At 33.1% G+C, this 22,557-nt stretch overlaps 2 protein-coding genes and 1 long non-coding RNA gene across 3 annotated transcripts; 1 reads left to right on the forward strand and 2 right to left on the reverse strand.

Moving 5' to 3' along the window:
• Positions 1-856: 856 nt before the first annotated feature.
• Positions 857-1,687, reverse strand: LOC107841826 (NAC domain-containing protein 1-like). The gene has a single exon (XM_016685702.1). It carries the CDS (start codon positions 1,685-1,687, stop codon positions 857-859), a length of 831 nt encoding a protein of 276 aa, XP_016541188.1.
• An 11,395-nt stretch (positions 1,688-13,082) lies between these two features.
• On the reverse strand, positions 13,083-16,780 carry LOC107873946. Its single transcript, XR_001675518.2, has 2 exons — positions 16,706-16,780; positions 13,083-13,411 (listed from the first exon to the last, which is right to left on the reverse strand). It is a non-coding gene; the product is annotated as an uncharacterized LOC107873946 (long non-coding RNA).
• Positions 16,740-22,396, forward strand: LOC107873936. Its single transcript, XM_016720859.2, has 4 exons — positions 16,740-17,224; positions 20,377-20,442; positions 21,820-21,992; positions 22,081-22,396. The coding sequence occupies exons 1-4, from the start codon at positions 16,909-16,911 to the stop codon at positions 22,273-22,275; spliced, it is 750 nt and encodes a 249-aa protein (XP_016576345.1). The 5' UTR covers positions 16,740-16,908; the 3' UTR covers positions 22,276-22,396.
• Positions 22,397-22,557: the final 161 nt, after the last annotated feature.

Here is a 22,557-nt window from a genome sequence, read left to right on the forward strand (position 1 = left end):
ACAAAGGGTATTAACAGGGTACTGTGATGTACAAAAGTAGAATAATGTAATTTTTGCATTTGAAGAAAGGAGTTTCATCTTCTTTGTTGTGCAGTTATGACATTAGCAATGAGAAAATGGAATTCACAAAGTCGATTCTAACTTGTTTGAGATCGAGGTGTAGTCGTCTCTGTTTTCCTTTATATATTGTATGTGCATTTGCCCACTGCTGGTGCTTGGCTTTTGGTGGCTGTCTTTTCTTTAGTTCATTGATGAAGTGTTTAAGAAACCAGAAACATTTCATCTCAGTAAAGAAAACAAGTCTTAAGCAGACATTTAGTACGTGGGATAAGGATAATAGTAGTAAAAAAAGGGCAGTCCGGTGTACTAAAGCTTCCGCTATGCGCAGGGTCCGGGGAAGGGCTCCACCACAAGGGTGTATCGTACGTAGTCGTACCTATCTTGCATTTCTATTAGACTGTTTTCAAGGCTTAAGCCCGTGACCTCCTGGTTACGTGGTAACAACTTTACCAGTTACTCCAAGATTCCCTCTGGGATAAGGATACTAGTCTCGGAATAAAATTACCTGCAACTAAGTTCTACAGATTGCAGTCCGCTTTGTTCACAGGATGGTCAATGCAGGTCCTGAGAACCTGAGCCCTTCGCGTTATTAGCACGACTCAACCAACTGAGCGAATGGACCTTCATGTGAATTTGCAGCTAACCATTAAAACAAAACTTAATTCTAAACCAGATACGGAAGCTTTAAAGGAAAGAAAACAGAAATGCTGCATTGACAAAAAGGAGGTAAAAACATATACAGTACTATTCTGCAAAGAAAATTGTATGACTTAGTTGTATCAACCCTCAGGAACTCTCAACTCCATAAGTCCGTATGACCGATGTAAAAATCTTCGCAGAAAAGAGAACAGTAATCCTCGTCTTGGGGAACGTATGGATCCAAGGAGTTCATATCAAATTCCAGTGTAGTTGCAGCGTATGCATCAAGTTCTCTATGAGCAATGTGATCAATGGGACTAACAGACTCCAGTATACTTGCTGCATATGCATCAAGTTCTCTATGGTAACGAGCAATGTCATCGTTGGGACTAACATACGGAGTTTCTTGGGTGATGCTGTACTCGTTTCCATTCCAAATACTGCTGAACTGGTCATATGGAACTACAGTAGCAGCATTGGATCCTCCCAATTCTTGATTTTCTTGAAACTGATATTGAGCAGACGATTTTGCAGTTAGTTGTTTTGGCTTTGGGACATGATAAGTGATACGACATACAACAAAGTCCTCGTGTAGAATTTGACAACGTTTTCTCAACACAGCTATTGTTTCATCTGTAAGACGATATTCTTTCATATTCCAGACATGAATTCCTTCATCAAAACGGAAAGTTTTTTGGAATCCAATGACGGACTTTTCCCTGTTGTAAACCGGTTTACTATTGTTGATTCCTTTCCACGAGCCGTCACCACCAACAATTCCCCTATTGATAGTCTTACCATTCCTAGTTTTTTTCTTTAACTTTGTGAAGACATAGTTTACACTAGTAATTGTAGTGTTGAATAATTGAGAAGGCTTGTTGTTGCCATACAAATCCACAATTTGAATTTGTTGGCATTGAATAGGCATACCACAAACAAACTTTAGAAGATAGGCCATCAATAGTTCATCATCAAAATTGTTCCCCATAATGAACTGATGCTAGCGTAAGCACAGAGTTTTTCACTGTGTGAAGGAAAAAAAAGTGTGACGATACTTCTAGAATCTCCAACGACAACCCTATATATATCTCTCGGTCCTAAACCTACTAGGAAAAAGTTCTCCATATCCTACAAGGACAATATTTTCTTTTCTCCCAAATCTATTAGAACATCGAGTTTCCTTAAATATATGAAAAAAACAACTCAAAACATAATTATCATAATGTGCTTCCAAGTTTTTGGGAATAGCATAACATAATTATGCTAAGTTATTACATTAAGAGGCTCTACTTGAATAATACAAATTAGGGAGTATAAAATTTGAAATTTACTTTGTTCAACGTCTAGTCACCCATATTTGATGCTTATATCAAAAAAATAAATACAATATAATATTTTGTGTTTAAATGTATATTACTTTAATTGATTTGAAATCTATTGCTACCATTAGAAGTGATTAGTATTCATTGCGTTATTAATTACTAACGTCGTATATTTTAGTATTTTCAGGTCATGAAATAGAAATTTATGAATTTTAATCTTTTTCGAGAGTATAACTACATGCAATTTTTTTTGAATTTGGTGGGCTATCAAAAATGATTTGATGATCAATATCCACTACGTTTGTCATGACTAATGTCATTTATTTTTAGAATTTCAAGGTCATGAAATACATATTTATGAAATTATTTATTTTTCGTGTATATTAATAAACGCTGATTTGTTTGAATTTATTTGACTAACTTCGATTGACTTAAAATTTAGTGTATCCATCATAAATGACTTGCTGATCAATATTCATCAGTTTACTATGACTAACATTGTTTATTTTGACATTGAGAACTATAAAATACAAATTCATGAACTCGGAAGGAGGCTAAGTTAGCAGTCACGGCGGCTAAGATGGCAGCGTTCGAGAGCTTGTATGCGGGGTTAGAGGAGAAAGGAGGGGAAAAAAGGTTGTTTAGGCTTGCTAAGGCTAGGGAGATGAAGGGTCGTGACCTCGACTAGGTGAAATGCATTAAGGGGAGGATGGTAGAGTATTGGTAGAGGATGGTCACATTGAGAAGAGATGACAGTCATACTTTGACAGGTTATTGAATGAAGAAGGGGATAGAGTTATTGTTTTAGGGGAGCTGGAGCATGCAGAGAAGTGTCGTGATTTTAGTTATTGTAGAAGTTTTAAGGTAGAAGAGGTCAGAGAGGCTATTCGCAGGATGCGTAGGGGTAGGGCGACGGGGCCTGATGAGATCCCTGTGGATTTTTGGAAGTTCTCTGGGGAGGCTGGCTTAAGGTGGTTGACTGAATTATTTAACGGCTTTTTCAAGTCGGCGAAAATGCTCGAGGCTTGGAGATGGAGTACTATGATCCCTCTTTATAAGAATAAGGGTGACATTCAGAGTTGCAATAACTATAGAGGTATTAAGTTATTGAGCACACTATGAAGATTTAGGAGAGAGTGGTCGAGTTGAGGTTGAGGAAGATAGTGGCTATCTCGGAAAATCAATTTGGATTTATGCCCGGGCGTTTGACAACGGAGGCAATTCACCTGATGCGGAAACTGGTAGAACAGTATAGGGAAAGGAAAAGAGATCTGCACATGGTGTTTATCGACTTGGAGAAGGCGTACGACAAAGTCCCTGGGGAGGTGCTTTGGAGATGCTTGGAGGTGAGTGGGGTACCGATGGCGTATATTAGAGCAATCAAGGACATGTATAATGGAGCTAAGACTCAGGTGAGGACGGCGGGAGGAGACTCAAAGTATTTCCCTGTCTTGACGGGGTTGCATCAGGGTTCCACTCTTAGCCCGTTTTTGCTTGCTTTGGTGATGGATGTGTTGACGCGGCGTATTCAAAGAGAGGTGCCTTAGTGTATGATTTTTGCAGATAATGTAGTTTTGATTGATGAGACGCGGGGGGAGGGGGGTGAATGATAAATTAGAGGTGTGGAGATGGACCCTTGAGTCTAAAGGGTTCAGGTTGAGCAGGAGCAAGACAGAATATTTAGAATGCAAGTTTAATGACATGAGGCAGGAAGACGAGGTGGTAGTAAGGTTGGATTCCCAGACGGTGTGTAAGAGGGATAGTTTCAAGTATCTGGGGTCCATGATTCAGGGGAATGGTGAGATTGACGAGGATGTCTCCCATCGTATTGGAGCGGGATGGATGAAGTGGAAGCTTGGGGGGGGGGGGGGGTGTTGTGTGATAGAAAGGTGCCGCCCAAGCTTAAAGGCAAATTCTATAGGGTAGCAGTCCGGCCAAGTTGTACAGAGCGAAATGTTGGCCAGTCAAGAACTCTCACATTCAAAAATTGAAGGTGGCGAAAATGCGGATGTTGCGTTGGATGTGTGGGCTTAATAGGGGTGATAGAGTTTGAAATGAAACTATTCGGGAAAAGGTTGTAGTGGCTACGGTGGAGGATAAGATGCGGGAAGTCCGATTAAGATGGTTCGGGCATGTGATAAGGAGGGCACGGATGCCCCAGTTTGTAGGTGTGAGAAGCTTGGTTTGGATGGTTTCAGGCGGGGTAGAGGTAGGCCGAAGAAATACTGGAGAGAGGTGATCAGGTGGGACATGGAGCAGTTACAGCTCACTCAGGACATGACCCTAGATAGGAAGATCTGGAGGGCGCAGATTAGGATAGAAGGCTAGTGCCAGTTTGAGTCGTTAGGGTAGGACATTACTTGGTAGATGTATTATTCTTGCTAGGACACTTTGTTGTATGCTTTATTACGAATGTGTTTACTATTCTTTGTTTATTATCCCTTGTGGGTGGCATATTTTTGTCTTTACATCTTGTTCCATGCTTTATTAAGTATTTGTCTATTATTCGTTGTCTTGAGCCGGGGATTTATCGGAAACAATCTTTCTACTTCTTTTGAAGTAGTGGTATGAACTGTGTACATCTTACCCCCCAGACCCCACTATGTGGGAATACACTGTATTTGTTGTTGTTGTTGTTAATTTTTTCTATATTCTATATGTAAATAATACTATAATTGAAAAAAAATTAAAATAAAAAATATATCTTACAGTTATTGCCTTCTTATCGTTTTCATTATTCTGTTTTCATTTACATAAAAATACCACTGCTTGCTTTGTGAAATTCTTTATTTGAATCAATTTGTTTGTCTTACCTTATTTTGCAATTGATTTTAAGAAATATATATATATAATCTATAATCTATAATATATTAAAAGTGTAAAGGGTCCTAAAAATGTTATTTGAACTTTTTACTATATGATGACAAACGCAAATCCATCAACCACTTCAAACTTCTGATGGTTATATATATATATCTATAATCCATATCTATAATCTACAATATATTAAAAGTGTGAAGACCCTTAGAAAAGTGATTTGAACTTTTTACCTTCGTTAAAACACTTTGCAATAGATAAAATCGTCTTTTTGCTATTTTAATAATTTAAAAATTTAAAAATTCATTAAAATTTAGTTATTAAACCTTTCTTATTTGAGTTATGTAGCTAAAATTTAGGATTCTTTTGAAAAAATATTTTACCAAAATCGGTCAAGTTTTTCAAGGAATTTTACCAAAATTCATACGTATGGACATAGTGGAAAAAGAAGAATAAATATTTTTTAAAAAAGTAAACCTGTTTCCAGTTTTTTTTGTAACTATATGTAATCTTTCCTTTTTAAAATATATAAAAGTGTTACTATTTTATATTTTTAAATCAATTAAAATACTACCTTATATAATTATTTACTTATTTAAAGAAGTAAAACTCCTAATATTTTGTAAACTTCTAAATCAATTAAAATGCTAAAATACAATCTTATATAATTCTATTTAAGTAACTTTTTGTGAACAAAGATTTAACTCTTAATAATATAGTACATATTTTTTTTCTTATTCATTTGCTTTTTTATTTGGTTTTGATTCAACTTATTTTTATTCCTTTTGCATACAATTAGTTCTAACATTTTTTGTGTTCTTTCAGCTGAAAAATTTGATCAAAAAAAGAGAAGAACCATGCAACGTCAAATGAAGTGGATCAGATGATGATAATCAATTGTTATATTGGTTAAAAATCAAAGGTTATGCTTCTAATTATAATTCGTAGAAATTGTATACAACACTCAATTGATAATATGTATGTTCTTATTTGCTTTGGACCTAACTTATTTGTTTTGGACCTAAAGTTCTTCTTCTTCTTCTTTCTCTATGAATTAGGAGCAGAAGAAGAAAAATTAATTTTTGAAAAAGAAAGGCGAAGAAAAGACTATCATTACCATGTCCAAAGAATCACACTTACAAATTGATAATTTTTGTTTCTACGAATTTTTAACTTTATTTTCTATAATTTTCATTGTCATCTATATATTGTAAGTAGTTGTTGGTCTAATTTTGGTTTATGTTCGATATGATAACATGCTTTATGATTCACATTTAAATTATTTGTAATACTTAGCTAAAATTATATTTATTTTAATTTTTAAAATTATTTAATAAAATATTCAAGTTAGTCCTTATTTATTTAAGTAATAACATAATTGATAAGAGGACTTCAATGAGTTGTAAATGTATGTAAAAATAAAAAATTATTGTGTGTACACATCTACATCTATAATATAAATATATTTATAATTACGTAATCCTATTTCTACTAGAAACTTAATAGTTTCTAGGCAACAATTTTAAATAATTTTTGAAGATAAATTGAATTAGATTAACTTAATATTTTACAATTATAATTATAATATTTAAAAATTATATGACAAGTATTATTAGCCACACTTTTTCTCATGTTAAGATGATAAAAAAGTATATTTTTAGATATTTTTGAGTTAACACAATTTAAATGTTAAAAAGGAAAGAAAATCACAAAAATCTAAAAGGGAGAGTTCTATATATTTTTTTACTATCATTAAAAGTAAGAGGTTTAAAATATTTTTATCAATTATTTATTTTAATTTAAGTAGAGTTGTATAAAGTATCTAACTCTGCTTTTAAAAAAAACTAATGTTTTTATGTGAATTTGGTTATAATATAAATTGAAGCGTCTGTTAAATAATTTTAACTAAAATTAGGAGTATTCATACACGTGCAAAGCACGTATACTAAACTATATATATATATATATATATATATATATATATGTAGAGAGAGAGAGAGAGAGAGAGATATGTGTGTGTGCGCGCGCGCGGGCGAGCTCAAACTAAAATATATGTTTATATTATTATATTAAAGTGTGAAAAATCTTTGAAAAATGATTTGAACTTTAAACTTCATTAAAAATCTTTATAATAGATAAAATTATTTAATTTTAAATAATTAAATGTTACACGTGCGGTTAAACTTGTATATATATATATTCATTCAACTTTACACATTATATTTAGTAGCCGTTTGGCCATGAAAATTACTTTTTTTCAGAGTTGGAGTTGGAGTTGAAGATGAAGTTGGAGTTGGAGTTGTGTTTGACCATATCTTTTTGAATTTTTTTTAGACTTTCGAAAAAACTTATTTTAAATATGATTTTATGCCCTCAACTTTTAAAAATTATCAAAATCACTCAACTACTAATTTACCTACTAACATACAACCAAATGTTGAGAAAATAATTTATATGTCTTCAATTAATAAAATAATTAACAACAAACTAATTATTATGATTGTTATTCTTCTAAAATTTGAATAAAAATATCACAAGCACGACCTAAATAAGTTTATCTAACTATAATCGATTGAATAGAGTAAATATATTTTGATAAATATGCTTGATGGATATAAATATATTTTATATATTCTTAAATTTTTTGATAAAAATTCTTAATTACTTTCACTTGAATTAATTATTTTATTGAATTTGGTCTTCTTAAAAAAACTACAAATGAATTATTTCTGAATAGATTAGTGCTAATTTTTTGCTTTTTCTTTATTGATGATATTGATTTTCCTTGAATATTATTGTATCGTAAATATGGATCGTTACGTTATGTTTGATATGCAACTTTATTGTCCACTTTTTAATAATTATTAAAAGAGAAAATGGCCAAAAGACCCTCCAATATTTGTCCAAAATCCCAACTACACGCTTAATCTTCATGGGAGTCCTATCACCCCTGATCTATTTTTTCATATATTTATTAACCCCTCAAATGCTGACCTGACAACATAACCCAAATCATAATGCCTTCGTATTTACACGCGCTGGTCCCACGCCTTCTATGTCATTTCCCTCCTAAAACGTAATATGGTCCCATTATCACCCTTTCAACTTCCTCTCTCTTCTCTTCTTTCTCTTTATTCACGAATTTTCTTCCATTATTACATGCAAATTTTATCCATTTTGGTGTGTAAATCTACTCTTAGTGATAAAATTTTGTTGATTTTCGAAGATTAAACATCTGATTGCTGGTTCAATTTAGTAGAGGTACTCGTTTTTTCCCTAAACATATTTAATTGTTAATTAGGGTTTGCCCTAAGCATATGGTGACTGCTTATTATGTGAAAGATAAGTTGTACGTCATGCTAAAATGTTGTATAAGTTTTCAATTAACAACATATTATGTTCTTAAGGACATCTCTAATTAGGATTTTTGATAATTGTTTAAGTGAGGTGATTAAAAATTAAAGTTTTTTTAGGATTTACTGTTAATCTGAAAAATTAAGCAATAAATTATGTGTAGTAGCATGTGCATGTAACTATTTTGTTTTGTAGGTGTTCAATTTGTACCATAGTACAATAATTTTCATGTAATCAATTTTTATCTTTCTCATCTACGTCGCATAATGTGATATAAATTTGTATTTTTTCTTCATTATTTAAGCATGATGTAGTTGTATTAAAGTCTGTTGATTCTTGATTTTTGATAATAGATCTGCTATGCTACTTTGTCTTATTTGAGTGTTTATTGTCATCAGATCAAACATGAATGATTTTACTTTGATTATTCTAAGATGGTACCATGGTGGAGTCTTAGATTTAAGTAGTGGAGAACCAGTTTATTAAGGTGAAAAAATTACAGAATTCTTAGATGTTGATATTGACAAGATGTCATATTTTGAATTGAGAGACCATATAAGAAAATTAGGATATAGCACAACATGCACCTTTAGTATTAAACCACCTAATAGTGGCATTTTGGTAGGTGTGGATAATGATATGAATATTTTTGAAATAATGTGTTCCTTGAAAGATGAGGATGAAATGGATGTATTTGTCAAGCATTTAGTGGATGAACCAATTGTTGTGGACCCCCCATATTCTTAGAAAATGTTATTCATAGGAATATGGAGGAATCTGGTGCATCTTTTGATAATAGGCCTAACTTTATGGTAGGTGAGGACCATATAAATGTAGAGGACCCTTTTACTTCTTTTTTAACTTCACCTCCTTGCACTACCATACCTCATTTCACTACTGCAGATAGTGCTACTACATTTAGTGCTTCAGCACCTACTACTGCACCTAGTGTTGCTGCACCTTCTGCTGCTACACCTAATGCTGCTGCAGCTAGTGTTGCTTCACCTAGTGTTACAGTTGATGATATAGATGTTGATCCTGTTGGAAGTGATTTCTTAGAAGAAGAAGTAGAGGATTCTAATTACTCTACTGAGGATAGTATTGATTCAGAAGGAGAATTAGTTGGAGATGATGATGAGGAGAAGTATGGTAGTGATGTACATGAGGAGGTTAGGGAGGTGAGAGCTGAAAAGAGAAAGTTTTAAAGGAGGAAAAGAAATGAGAGGGTACCAGCTGATAATACAGAGGTACCAGTAGGTGAAGCAGGACCAGATCTAGGGTTTGATGACACTGAAATAGGTAAAGTAAGTCATGAAGGAAGACTGGGAGGTGATGAGCCTTACTTTGTAAGTTCTGATGAGGGGAATTTTGAGTTAGATAAAGATAATTGCTATGGTGATGAAGAACATGATGTGTTTGTATCTGGTAGGGAAAGATCTCTTAAGTTGTCAAGAAAAAAAAGAACAACAGCCCAGAAAATCATTCATGACCCAACTGCAAAAGAAGTTGTTTGGAAGTTGGGTATAGTGTTTAAAGATGTGAATGAGTTTAGAATAGCTGTGACTAAATATGCAGTAAGAAAGAGGGTTCCTGTGGAGAAATGGGTGAATTAACCAAAAAAAGTTAGAGTTAGATGCAAGGATGGTTGTCCATGGCTTGTGTATGCAGGTCTTGGCAACACAACAAATGATTTCATGATAAAAACTTACATTCTAAAACATACTTGCAACAAGACAACCAGAAATTATTTGTGCAATGCAAAGTTTTTAGTTGAAACCTTCAGAGAAAGAATAATTGGGCAGCCAACTAAAAGGGTATTCAATCTGCAAAAGTTGATTAGAAAAAAATTCAAACTGTATGTTGGTAAGACTACTGTGAGAAAAGCAAGAGCTAAAATGTTGAAAGATATCATGGGTAATCATGCTGTGGAAATTGAAAGAATTCTTGACTACAAGGATGAACTACTGAGGACAAATCCTGGTTCAAGTTGTGTTGTTAAACTTGGTGAGGCTAATGAAGAAGGTAAACCAAAATTTATGAGCTTCTACATCTATTTTAATGCTTTGAAGAAGACATGGGTATATTGTAGGAAGTGTATAGGTTTAGATGGTTGTTTTCTTAAAGGTGTTTGTAAAGGGCAATGGTTAGTTGCTGTTGGCAAAGATAGAAATAATCAGATGCTGCCACTTGCTTGGGCAGTAGCTGAAAAGAAAAACACAAACACATGAACTTGGTTTGTTAGGTGCATAAGGGATGACCTAAGACTTGGAGAAGGAGAAGGTCTCGCCTTGATTACAGATATGGAGAAAGTATGTGTACTGTATTATGTATAGTTTTTTTTTAGTTTAGCTAATTAAATGTAATTATGTACTAATTTTACCTTGTTTTATTACATGTATTGTATTGTATTGTAGGGACTGTTTACAACAATTGAGCAGATGTTACCTCAATCTGAGCATAGAAGATGTACAAGGCATATCTTAGCTAATTGGATTAAGGAATGGAGAGGTCTTCAAAGAAGAAAACAATTTTGGAGGATAGCCCAAAGTACATTTGAGACTCAATTGAGGAAAAACATACAGAAGATGAAGTTGCTTGATCCTGAAAAAATTATGGATGAATTAATGTACTTCAACATTAATTATTGGTGTAAGCTTTACTTCAATGCTAAAGTGAAATGCGATTCTGTGGATAACAACATGTCTGAGTGTTTTAATGCATGGATCTTACCAGTTAGACACAAAACCATCATTACCATACTTGAAGAAATCAGAGTAAAGATGATGACAAGAATAGGCACTTTAAGAGCGTTTTCAAGTACTTGGAAGTTCAATTACTCTCCAATGAGTTTGAAGGTTTTAGAGGAAAACATCAACAGGTCTATGGATTGTACCATTGAGTTTAATGGAGTTGCTGGTTTTGAAGTGAAAGAAGGCCTTTGTCAACACAAAGTTGATATTGTCAAAAAGACTTGTAGTTGTAAGGTGTGACAGTTAAAGGGCATACCATGTGCACATGGTGTGGCTGTAATATTGTTCAAAAAGTACCCTTTGTATGAATATATTGACAACTACTACAGTAAGAAAACATATTTGAGAACTTATGCCAATATTCTTGAACCACTTACAAACATGAAAATGTGGTCAGTTTCTTCAAACATTACTGTTGCACCACCTGAAATCATAACGCTGCCTGGCAGGCCACCTAAGAATAAGAAAAAGAAAGTTGGAGAAATAAAGAAGTCAGGAAAATTTCTTAGAACTAGACTATAAATGACATGTAGTGTGTGTCATGATAGAGGCCACAACAAAAGGGGGTGTTCTCATAGAGCACCATCAGCAGAACCAATTGTACCATCAGGTAGGGGAAGAGGCAGACCAAAGGTAATTTTTTCACTTGAATTCATTATATTATAACAATATTCTAATTGTTAACATTCCTTTTTAATATGTAGAAAAGTCCAACATAAGCAACTAATGCTGCTCCTCAAGGAAAAAATAGTGGTTCAGGCAGGGAAAGAGGCAGAACAAAGGTAATTTTTTCACTTGAATTCATTATGTTATAACAGTAGTCTAATTGTTAACATCTCTTTTTTATATGTAGAAAACTCCAACAGAAGCACCTAATGCTGCTCCTCAAGAAAAAAGTAATGGTTCAGGCAGGGGAAGAGGCAGATCAAAGGTATATTATACTTGAATTTAGTTTTAATTTGCTCAATTCATAACATTCCTTTTATATTTATAGAAAACTTCACCATAAGTCATTAGTGAACCTCCACAAGAAAAAAAAGAAAGAGGGAGACCCAAAAGAACAATTTCAGTAGGTGCTATTGCAGCTCCTCTACCTACAACACCTCCAGTACCTACTATTTTTTCAGATCCTCTTCTGCACATCGTGATTTTTGTGCATCATTTTCAATAACTGGAACTATAAAATGAGAAATGAGTAGTGGTAGGGGAAACACAACTCCATTCAAAAGGCAAAGAGTAGTAGGAATGGGTATGTTTCAAGCTGAAATTGGCTTTAAAGTCATGAATGTAAGTCTCTTACTTTGTTATATCATGTGTAAATTATGAGTCATTGATCTATGTTAATTGTTCAATTTTTTTTTCCTTTTTTGTAGCCTGTAATGCCTAGCAGTAAGATATACTCCACTGGTCAAGCAAAGGTGGCAAGATCAGCTGATGTAACTGCTGACATTGGTTATACACCAAGTACTACCAGTAAATTAAAATAAAATGGTAAATCAGCAATCTCAACAAGAAAACTACAAGAACTTAAAGAGAATAGAAGAAATAAGTCAGTGGGAAGTAGTTCAAACCATCCAAGTCAAAATAACATTTCTTCACAGTCCAATATGCCATGGAAATTGTAGTGATGTTGATGTATTTTAAGCACTTGTTTTAAGTTAGTCCAATTGACATAAAAATAATTTTATTTTGGCGTGGAAAAATAATTTAAGCACTGTATTTTATTGATAAATGTTGCCTAATGGTTAGGCATTATGAATGTGAATTTATTTTGGTATGAATGATGATGTTGTGTGAAGTTGGAATATTTTGTTGATGAATGTTGCCATTAGGCATTATTGTTGTGTTGTTTAAATGGTGGTGATGTTGCTATAATGTCAACACAATATTGTCATTACACAATCTAAGTGTAAACAATAACATAACAGCAACACAAAACACAACAAATGTAAACAATAACATAGCAACAATACAAGACACAACAAGTGTAAACAATAACATAGCAGTAATACAAGACACAATTTTATAAGTGTAAACAACAACATAGCTTCAACACAAGACACAGTTTTGTAAGTGCAAACAATAACATAATAACAACATAACAAACATTTGAAGTACGATTAGGCAAAAGACACCATAACAAAACATAATCTGATATATTTAGAGAGAGGTATACAAAATTTACACCATAGTAGACCAGATCTAGCAACTACTTTCAGTTGATTTATTGCTAATGAACATAGCAGCAACACAAATCAAAATACATACAAAGATCTTCCTAGTGAACCTACACCATCTCCATCTTTCATTGAGCCTCTTCTCCCGCGTCAAGTTATCAATTTGGACCTGTTTAAGTCAAAAGTCTTCTTCCAACTCATTGATTTTGTTCACCAATCTTGGAATGATAAAATTTAATGTTGGATCCACTTTTTCTTTGTCCCTCCATAGAAAAAAATTATCTTTTTGAGACTGAAATTTTTTGTAGAAATCAGTACATTAACATAATTTGAATATAAAGTGAGGACAAAATACAATGCAAAATACATACACCATAGTAAGGGTAAGACCAAAATCTTCTTCCCGGATTTGACTTCGATCATAAAGTTTGCAAGTCAAGTAAAATACCATGTTTGCATCTCATAACAGTATTGAGCATTGGGTCTGATTCATCCATACAAAGCTTATTCAATTGTGAATTCGTCATTTGATATATTCCGACATAATCGATCATCAAATTACAAACCCTAAATTAATACTTGAACCAAATTACAAAACAAAACTTCAAGAATTCAAGTAAAAATTGGGATTAATAGCTAAAACGTAAGTTAAAGAAATAAAATAAAAAAAATGGAGGACATGAAGGCAGATGGTGGACAAGGAGATGAAAGTCATATAAAGAAGAGGAATATGACCGTTGGAAGGGAGAGAAAGTGATCTTTCATGATTTATTTCATGAAATAATCAATAAATGACGTGTATTATACACGTGGAAGTCTAAACTCTTAATTTTAGAGTTGTTGGGACAAAAACAACGCGCCTAGAAGGGGTGTTCTCACCTTCCTTGATACGTCAGCATTTGAGGGGTTAATAAATATATGAAAAAATAGATCAGGGGGTGATAGGACTCCCTTGAAGATTAAGTGTGTAGTTGAGATTTGTGAAAGGTTGAAGGATCTTTTGGCCATTTTCTCTTTATTAAAATCCTAATAGTCATTATATGACATATACAGAAAACTAGAATGACAAGAAGAAATATTAAATTTCTCAATTTTAAGTAACATAGTGTACTAGGCCTTATATTTCTCTAATATAGTTCATTCAAAACAAAGTTGATATATTTTCGCCATAGATTGCCATTTATTATTTTTTTACTTCACATTAGTAAATTTTGGTTAAAAGAAGAAAAAAGATGATAATATCTGTAACAATTAAAAATGATTTTGTACTATAAAAAATAAATAATAATTTTTTTCTTGGTGGTTGGTTGTAGTTATAAGAGGTGTTTGTGTAAAAATTTAAAGATTAGGGTTATATATAATAATAATAATGAAAGTTGAAAATAAGAGTGGAAAATTATGAAAATAGCAAAAAGTTATTTTCACTTTTTGGAATCCAACTCTGGAATAATTTTATAAATTTTCATGATCAAACACCACGGTTTTTGGAAAAGTGAAAAAAATTCAAAAAAAAGAAAAAAAAATTTATGGCCAAACGGGCCCTTAATATCTCAATTAAAAGATATTTTTATACATTTCACATATATTTATGTTAAAAATCTTATTTACTTTTTTACTTTCTTGATTCAGATTAAAAAGAAGGCAAATAAATTAAAATAAAGTGTTAGGATTTTTATCTTAATTTTCTTATCAAATTTAAATATTAATTTTCTATTGAAGAAAAATTACAATAGTACTATAATTACTTTTATTTTTCCTAAAAGGAAAAAATAAAGTTCTTCCATATTTGGTCAGGCTCTTTCTAAGATGAAATGTTTTGAATCTTTATAAATAGAGATTCCTTAATTTTAATATATAGATTTTTTGATCAATCATATCATATAATATATTTTTTTATTATAATTTTATTTGTTATCCGATTTATCATTTCTATGAATTACAAATTATAAATTTTCACATCACGTCATTTCTATTTCCAACTCAACACAAACCAAGTACTAAATTCCAACCCTTGTGTATGGGACCCAAAGTATAGTTCATATTTGTACTTATTCACAAATGATTGACCTTAAGTAAAGCTCAAAACGACATCGTTTCACTTCATTTTCCACTTCTAATTTATTAGTAAGTTCTAAGGGCTCGTTTGGGGTGACATTCACGCTTTTGCTTCATCCGCTCTGATCCCGATGATTGTATGAAAGACACAAAAGAAAGATCTTGTTTTTTTTGAGGAAAATACATTATTTTCATCCCATACTATACAAGAAAAGTCTAAGTCACACTTAAATTATATAAGTGACTTATTACACATTTTAACTATATAAAAGTAATATTATTATCTCCCCACGATCATTCTAAGACGCGTGTGTTACACTTATTTTAGGCACGTCCAGTCTATTAAATAACAAAAGTAAACGGCTAAAAACATTAAGGGAAAAGACATCGTTTCCACCCCAAACTATAGTCGAAAAGTCGAATCCACACCTAAATTATATAAGTGACCTATTACACACCTTAACTATAAAAAAGTGATACTTTTTACTGATGTAGTGCTGACATGGCAGCACGTGTAAAATACTACACCACATGCAAGTGGTGGTAGTCTGACAGGGTGTAAATAGTTTCACCTTTTTATAGTTTAGGTGTGTAATAGGTCACTAGTATAATTTAGGTGTGGATTCGACTTTTCAGGTATAGTTTGGAATGAAAACGATGCCTTTTCCCTTTTTTTTTTCAATTATTTTTGATCTTCAGTGGACCTTTCGGCATGATTTGAACCCATTACAACATTTAGGATAAGAGATATTTTTTACTAAAAATAACATAAATATACACATTAAATTATCATATTTACACAAATCTTTATCCTTATAAAGTAATTATAAAAATCCAACTAATTATGTATCTTCATATATCGAAAGTTAATTATATATCTCGACAAACTTAAAATCAAAAACTAATTATGTATCTTTACAAAGAAAAAAATATATCTTCATTTAATGCATTATGTATCTCGACAAATTTAAAATTGAAAAAAATATATTGAATATTTATTTTTTACTCTCTAATAAGGTTGATATTGCTGACATAATGGAAAGATATAATTAATTAAGGATGAATTTATCTTAAAATTAATTGGATGAGGTTAGGATGTAACTTATGCCGAGATCAATTGTCTTGGAATTACACTCCCAATTTCTTTTTAATTTTTTTTTTTTTAGGTCAAGCAATACATTGATTAATACTTTAAAGTATATTTCTTAATCAAAGTGAGAAAAGAAAAATTACAGTACCTAATAAAAAATGTAATTTTTAAATTTTTAAATTTTTACATTAAAAAATTAAATTATCTAATTTAATGTAACTTTAAAAGTTAATTAAATTAATTTACAAAAAAAATAATTAAATTTTTTTTTAAAAACATAATACTATTATTTTATTTATATTTGGAATGAATAATAATATCAAAATAACTTTTATCACTAGAATTGACATGATGGTTCAATATTATATTCGTTAAGCAATAGGTCGGAAGTTTAATTCCCGCTTTTGATAAATGAAGTAAATTTTACAGTCAGTTTCTTACCGTAATTTTCTATCGTTTAATGTGCGGACAGAGCAAAGAGGATTAGCCGACTGTGGATAACCCTGCGAAACAAAAAAAAAAAAAAACAACTTTGGATAATTTGTCCCAACCAAAAAAAGTAAAATCGCTATAAAAATCTCAATAACTTCCTAAAATCTTACACACACTCACTTCAATTCACTTTTCAATATCCAATCAAAGCAATGATTCTACAAACTACAACCTATTCCTTCACATTTTCATCTCAACCCATTTCAAGAAACAATTTTTTCTTCAAAAATCTCACCTTTTTCACTTCTCCTTTGTTGCCTAAATCTTTTTTACCAAATCTTGATTGCAAGTTCTATTTGGGTAATAAAAGGAGTTCAATCTTGAGTGTTGGTAGTGTAAAAAGTGATTCAAGAATCATTCAGGCTACTTTGCTTGAAGCTCCTGTTTTGTGGGCTGGTAGAGTTTGTGTGTTTTATGTACTCTTGAAAGCTGGTTTAGCTGGATCTCCTTCTAATCCTATTGTCTCAGGTGCTCTTTTGTCATCAAGATTGTTTAGTTATGTTAGGGAAGTATGGTATTTGAGTTTTTAGTTTGATTTATAATGTGTAAATGAGAAATGGGGTTGTTTTAGTTACTTGGAAATTGTGGTTTTTGTCTTTTAGCTTGGTTTGTTTTGTGTTTTGGTTGTAGATTTATCAAGAATGGGAAATGGGGTTGTTTTGTTATGTGGGAAAAGTATTGCATTTGAGTCTTAACTTGATTTATGATGTGTGGGGTTGTTTCAGTTATTTGGGAACTGTGGTTTTCGAGTCTTTAGTTTGATTTATAATGTGTAAATGAGAAATGGGTTTGTTTTAGTTACTTGGAAATTGTGGTTTTTGTCTTTTAGCTTGGTTTGTTTTGCGTTTTGGTTGTAGATTTATCAAGAATAGGAAATGGGGTTGTTTTATTATGTGGGGAAAGTATGCATTTGAGTCTTTAACTGGATTTGTGATGTGTAGATGAGAAATGGGGTGGTTTTAGTTATTTGGGAACTGTGGTTCTTGAATCTTTTAGCTTGAGTTGTAATATGTTAATGAGAATGGGGTTGTTTTCTTATGTGGAAAGTTTGAGTCTTTAATCTTGATTTGTTTTGCTTATATGGGAACTGTGGTCAAGAAACAATTTTTTCTTCAAAATCTCACTTTTTTTACCAATCTTGATTACAAGCTCTATTTGGGTGACAAAAGGAGTTCAATCTTGAGTGTTGGTAGTGTTAAAAGTGAGTCAAGAACCTTTCATGCTACTTTGCCTGAAGCTCCTGTGCTGTGGGCTGATAGAGTTTGTGTTTTTAATGCACTCTTGAAAGCTGGTTTAGCTGGGATCTCCTTCTAATCCTTTTGTCTCAGGTATAGTTTTGTCATCAAGAATGGGATGTGGGGTTGTTTTCTTATGTAAGGAAAGTGTGGTATTTGAGTCTTTAGCTTGATTTGTAATGTGTAAATGAGAAATGGGGTTGTTCTAGTTATTTGGGAACCATGAGGAGTTTTGGATATTTTTGCTTGAGTTGTTATTGTTAATGAGAAATGGGGTAGTTTTCTTGTATGGGGAAGTATTGTGTTTGAGTCTTAGTTTCATTTGTGATGTGTAGATGAGAAATGGGGTTGTTTTAGTTCTTTGGGAGTTGTAGTTTTTGAGTCTTTTAGCTTGTTGTGATGTGTTAATGAGGATGGGGTTGTTTTGTTATGTGGAAGGTTTGAGTCTTTAGCTTGATTTGTTATATGTTAATGAGAAGGGGTTGTTATCCGTGTTAGTAGCTATAGTACTAGTGTTATTTCAAAATGTTGTATCGTGTGTTGTATTATTTGGTGAAGCTTGTCTATGGTATTATTGGGTGTGGTAATCTCTATTGTATCTTGTCCTTTTACTATTCCTTTTCTGCATTGTTTTATCTTGAGCCGGGAGTCTATCGGAAACAACCTCTCTATCTCACCTCTGAGGTAGTGATATGGACTGCATACACTTACCCTCCCCAAACCCTACTTTGTGGGAATATACTGGGTATGTTGTTGTTGTTGTAATGAAAAGGGGTTGTTATGTTTATATGGAAATTGTGGTTTTGGTGTCTCTTAGCTTGATTTTTTAGTGTTTTGGTTTTAGATTTTTCAAGAATGGGAAATGGGGTTGTTTTCTTATGTGGGGAAAGTAGATGGTATTTGAGTCTTTTTAGTTTGATTTTAATGTGTAAATGAGAAATGGAGTTGTTTTAGTTATTTGGGTCCTGTTGTTTTTGAGTCTTTTAGCTTGAGCTGTGTTAATGAGAATGGAGTTGTTTCCTTTTGCGGAAAGTTTTGAGTATTTAGCTTGATCTGTTGTGTGTGAATGAAAATGGGTTCTTTTGTTAATATGGGAACTATTTCAAGAAACATTTTTTTCCTTAAAAAAAATCTCACCTTTTTCACTTCTCCATTGTTACCCAAATCTTTTTTACCAAATCTTGATTACAAGTTCTTTTAAGTTATTAAAGGAGTTCAATCTTGAGTGTTGGTAGTGTAAAAGTGAGTCAAGGACCACTCATGCTACTCTGCTTGAAGCTCCTGTCTTGTGGGCTGGTAGTGTTTCTGTTTTTTATGCTCTCTTGGAAGCTGGTTCAGCTGGATCTCCTTCTAATCCCCTTGTCTCGGGTACTTTTTTGTCATCTAGATTGTTTAGTTATGTTAGGAAACTGTGGTATTTGAGTCTTTAGTTTGATTTGTAAAGTGTAAATTAGAAATGGGGTTGTTTTGTTTTGGGAGTTGTGGTGTTTTGGTGGTAGATTTATCAAGAGTGGGAAATGGGGTTGTTTTCTCATGTGGAGAAAGTATGGTATTTGAGTCTTCAGTTTTGATTTGTAATGTGTAAATTAGAAATGGGTTTGTTTTCTTATGTGGAAAGTTTGAGTCTTTGGCTTGGTTGGTTATGTGTTAATGAGAAGGGGTTGTTTTGTTTACATGGTAATTGTGGTTTTTGTGTCCTTTAGCTTGATTTGTTATGTGTTTTGGTTGTAGATTTATCAAGAATTAGAAATGGGGTTGCTTTCTTATGTGAAAAGTTAGACTCTTTATCTTGCTGTGTTGTGTTAATGAGAAGGGGTTGTTTTGTTTATATGGGATTTATGGTCAAGAAACAATTTTTTTTCTTCAATAATCTGACCTTTTTCACCTCTCTGTTGTTACCCAATCTTGATTACATGTTCTATTTGGGTAAGAAAAGGAGCTCAATCTTTAGTGTTGCTAGTGTAAAAAGTGAGTCAAGAACCATTCATGCTACTTTGCTTGAAGATTCTGTGCTATGGGCTGGTAGAGTTTTGTGTTTTTTATGCTCTCTTGGAAGCTGGTTTAGCTGGATCTCCTCTTGTCTCAGGTATCTTTTTGTCATCAAGAATGGAATATGGAGTTGTTTTCTTATGCAGGGAAGTATGGTATTTGCGTCTTTAGCTTGATTTGTAGTCTGTTAAATGAAATGAGCATGGGTTGTTTTTTTTTTTTTAGGGAACTGTGTCTTTTGGAGTCGTTTAGCTCGAGTTGTAATGTGTTAATGAGAATGGGGTTGTTTTCTTATGTGAGAAAGTATGGTATTTGAGTCTTTAGCTTGATTTGTATTGTATTGATGAGAAATGGGATTGTTTTGTTTATTTGAGATTTGTTGTGTTTTGACTGTAGATTTGGAGACTGGGAATGCTGATTTGGGTTTTGCCAAATGGTTTGAAGAGTTACAAAGCAAACCAGGTTTGTGGATTATTCTTTGCTGCATCTACTTTTGTTTGTAGTTGTGCTTTAGGAATGAAAGGATTATATTGTAGAGGTGATATATTGATATGCTGATGAACAGCTTTTGACTAGGCTTACTTTTAGAAAATAATGGCTTTGTAAATAGTTCGATTAAAGTGATTAGGAGTAAACTTACATGACGCACTGTTAATCAGTGTTCCAAAGTCACAGACTAGTTTAGGAAAACCAAGGTAATAGTAGGACATAAACCCTATAGCTATCATCTATGGGGTGGTCGTGTTCAGGTCTCGCGCCTCAACATTAAACCCTTAAGAGCAGAGGCGGAGCTAGGATTTTCTCTAAAGGAATTCAAAATATAAAGAAGTAAACACCTGAAGAAGCCAAGGAGATTCAACATCTAATACATGTACAGATATATAGTGTGGATTCGGATTCGTGCCCCTCTAGCTCCGCCCCTGCTTAAGAGCTTGGTTCCTATTGAATGTAGTGCCTTCTCTATCTGCTCACTCCTATAGAGTTTGCTGGATCGGAGTTACAGAGGTTGAGGTTTCAGTGAGTCCTCATTTATCTCTCTAAAATTTGAGTAGTCGAGGAGGGAGAAAAAGCTCTATTTCCTGGTGTCGTAGGTTACCTTTCTATCTTCACTTCCCATAAGTAACATAATTCCTCTCCATATATTTTGGAATGTACTTTGTGAGGGTGATAAGGATGCAAATAATGTGCCAATCTGGAGTTTGTAAGCATTGGTAAGATATAAAAGGAAAATTGTTTCATTACCCTTGTGTCTCAAACTCTCATGTCTTTGGATTTTTTCATGTAAAATGAATGGTGCTGCCTCGATCTTACACTTGTCCTGCATTTGCTATATGTCGATAACAGTTTTAGCAAGAATATAATCAACTTCAGATTTCAAACTTAATTTATTTTTATGCTTGAATTCATATTAAGAGCTCATTTACCTATTACATCAAATTTTGTCATAACCTAGTCATCTTTGTTACTCCCTCCGTTCAATTTTACCTGTCGCATTTTTGACTTGGCACCCCCATTAAGAAAACAGTTATTAACATGACTATTTCACCATAGTACCCCTATTAATTGAGACTTTGGAAGTTCTCGATAGAATCATGTTGATGGAAAATATGTGTCTTCACACATGATTGTTACTTGTACAACTAGTTACTTTGACAATGCCACTTGCTACCTAACCCCGTCTTTCCATTGGTCGTATGTAGAACAATATCGACAAATTTGGCTATCTTCGTTACATGTAAATGTAACTGCATTTGTCTGCAGATCGGTTCTTTTTGAGCATTTCTTCCAAATTCAGCCACTTAGCAAATAGAACTTTTAATGATGTTGTTGTTCTAACAGAGAAGGAAGCTACTGACAGAAGGAAATTAGTGAGCAAATGGCATCCTACCACAAAGGGGACTCTACGTCGAAATTACAGGGTACCATCCAAAACTGAAGGACGCCGCCTTCTCAGATCCATCGCATCCTTGCTATCAGATGATGACCACTTTAGAGATGCCACTTCTCACAAGGTAATATGAGAGCTTCAAAATCTTCTCGTTGGCATTTTCCATAGTGAGTATTTCTTAATATGAGTAACATGCATCTTTGTTTCTCCAGGGTTGTCAGATTAGGAGGGAGAGTGCACATGGAGAAAGTGTATGTTGCAACAACGTGCGAGCATTGTTTGATGAACTCCCTACACCACATCTTATCGTCGAGATCACCCCTTTCCCAGCGGGTCCTCTAACAGAAACTGATTATGCAAAGGCTGAAAAACTAGAGAGGGTACTTAGATCAGGTCCTTCTGTCTGATTAAAGAGTGTCATGTTAAAACTCCTTTTTGTATGTATGTCTTCTCTTTGTACATAAGCAAGAAAACATCTTCTAATGCTTTATTTTCCAGGCTTATCCATTCTCCCATTTCTCAACTAAATGAAAGGGTGTCAATTCCTATCATGCCTACAAAAGATAAAAGAATTGGTCTGTACATGTTTTCGTCCACATGAGACTTTAGATGGTGTTGAGCCTAAGTAATCAGTGGTCTGTATGGAAAGGACCGTGGTAAGAGAGTAATGCATGATGTGCAGTATAGCT

Source organism: Capsicum annuum, chromosome 1 (assembly GCF_002878395.1).
Source record: "Capsicum annuum cultivar UCD-10X-F1 chromosome 1, UCD10Xv1.1, whole genome shotgun sequence".
NCBI lineage: Eukaryota > Viridiplantae > Streptophyta > Magnoliopsida > Solanales > Solanaceae > Capsicum > Capsicum annuum.

Bases quoted from the DNA above. Each gene is read 5' to 3' on its own strand.
- LOC107841826 (XM_016685702.1), bottom strand. From the start codon at position 1,687: ATGGGGAACAATTTTGATGATGAACTATTGATGGCCTATCTTCTAAAG.
- LOC107873936 (XM_016720859.2), top strand. From the start codon at position 16,909: ATGATTCTACAAACTACAACCTATTCCTTCACATTTTCATCTCAACCC. The intron at 17,225-20,376 runs GTGCTCTTTTGT...TTTTGACTGTAG, and splicing joins TTCTAATCCTATTGTCTCAG to ATTTGGAGACTGGGAATGCT. The intron at 21,993-22,080 runs GTAATATGAGAG...TTGTTTCTCCAG, and splicing joins GAGATGCCACTTCTCACAAG to GGTTGTCAGATTAGGAGGGA.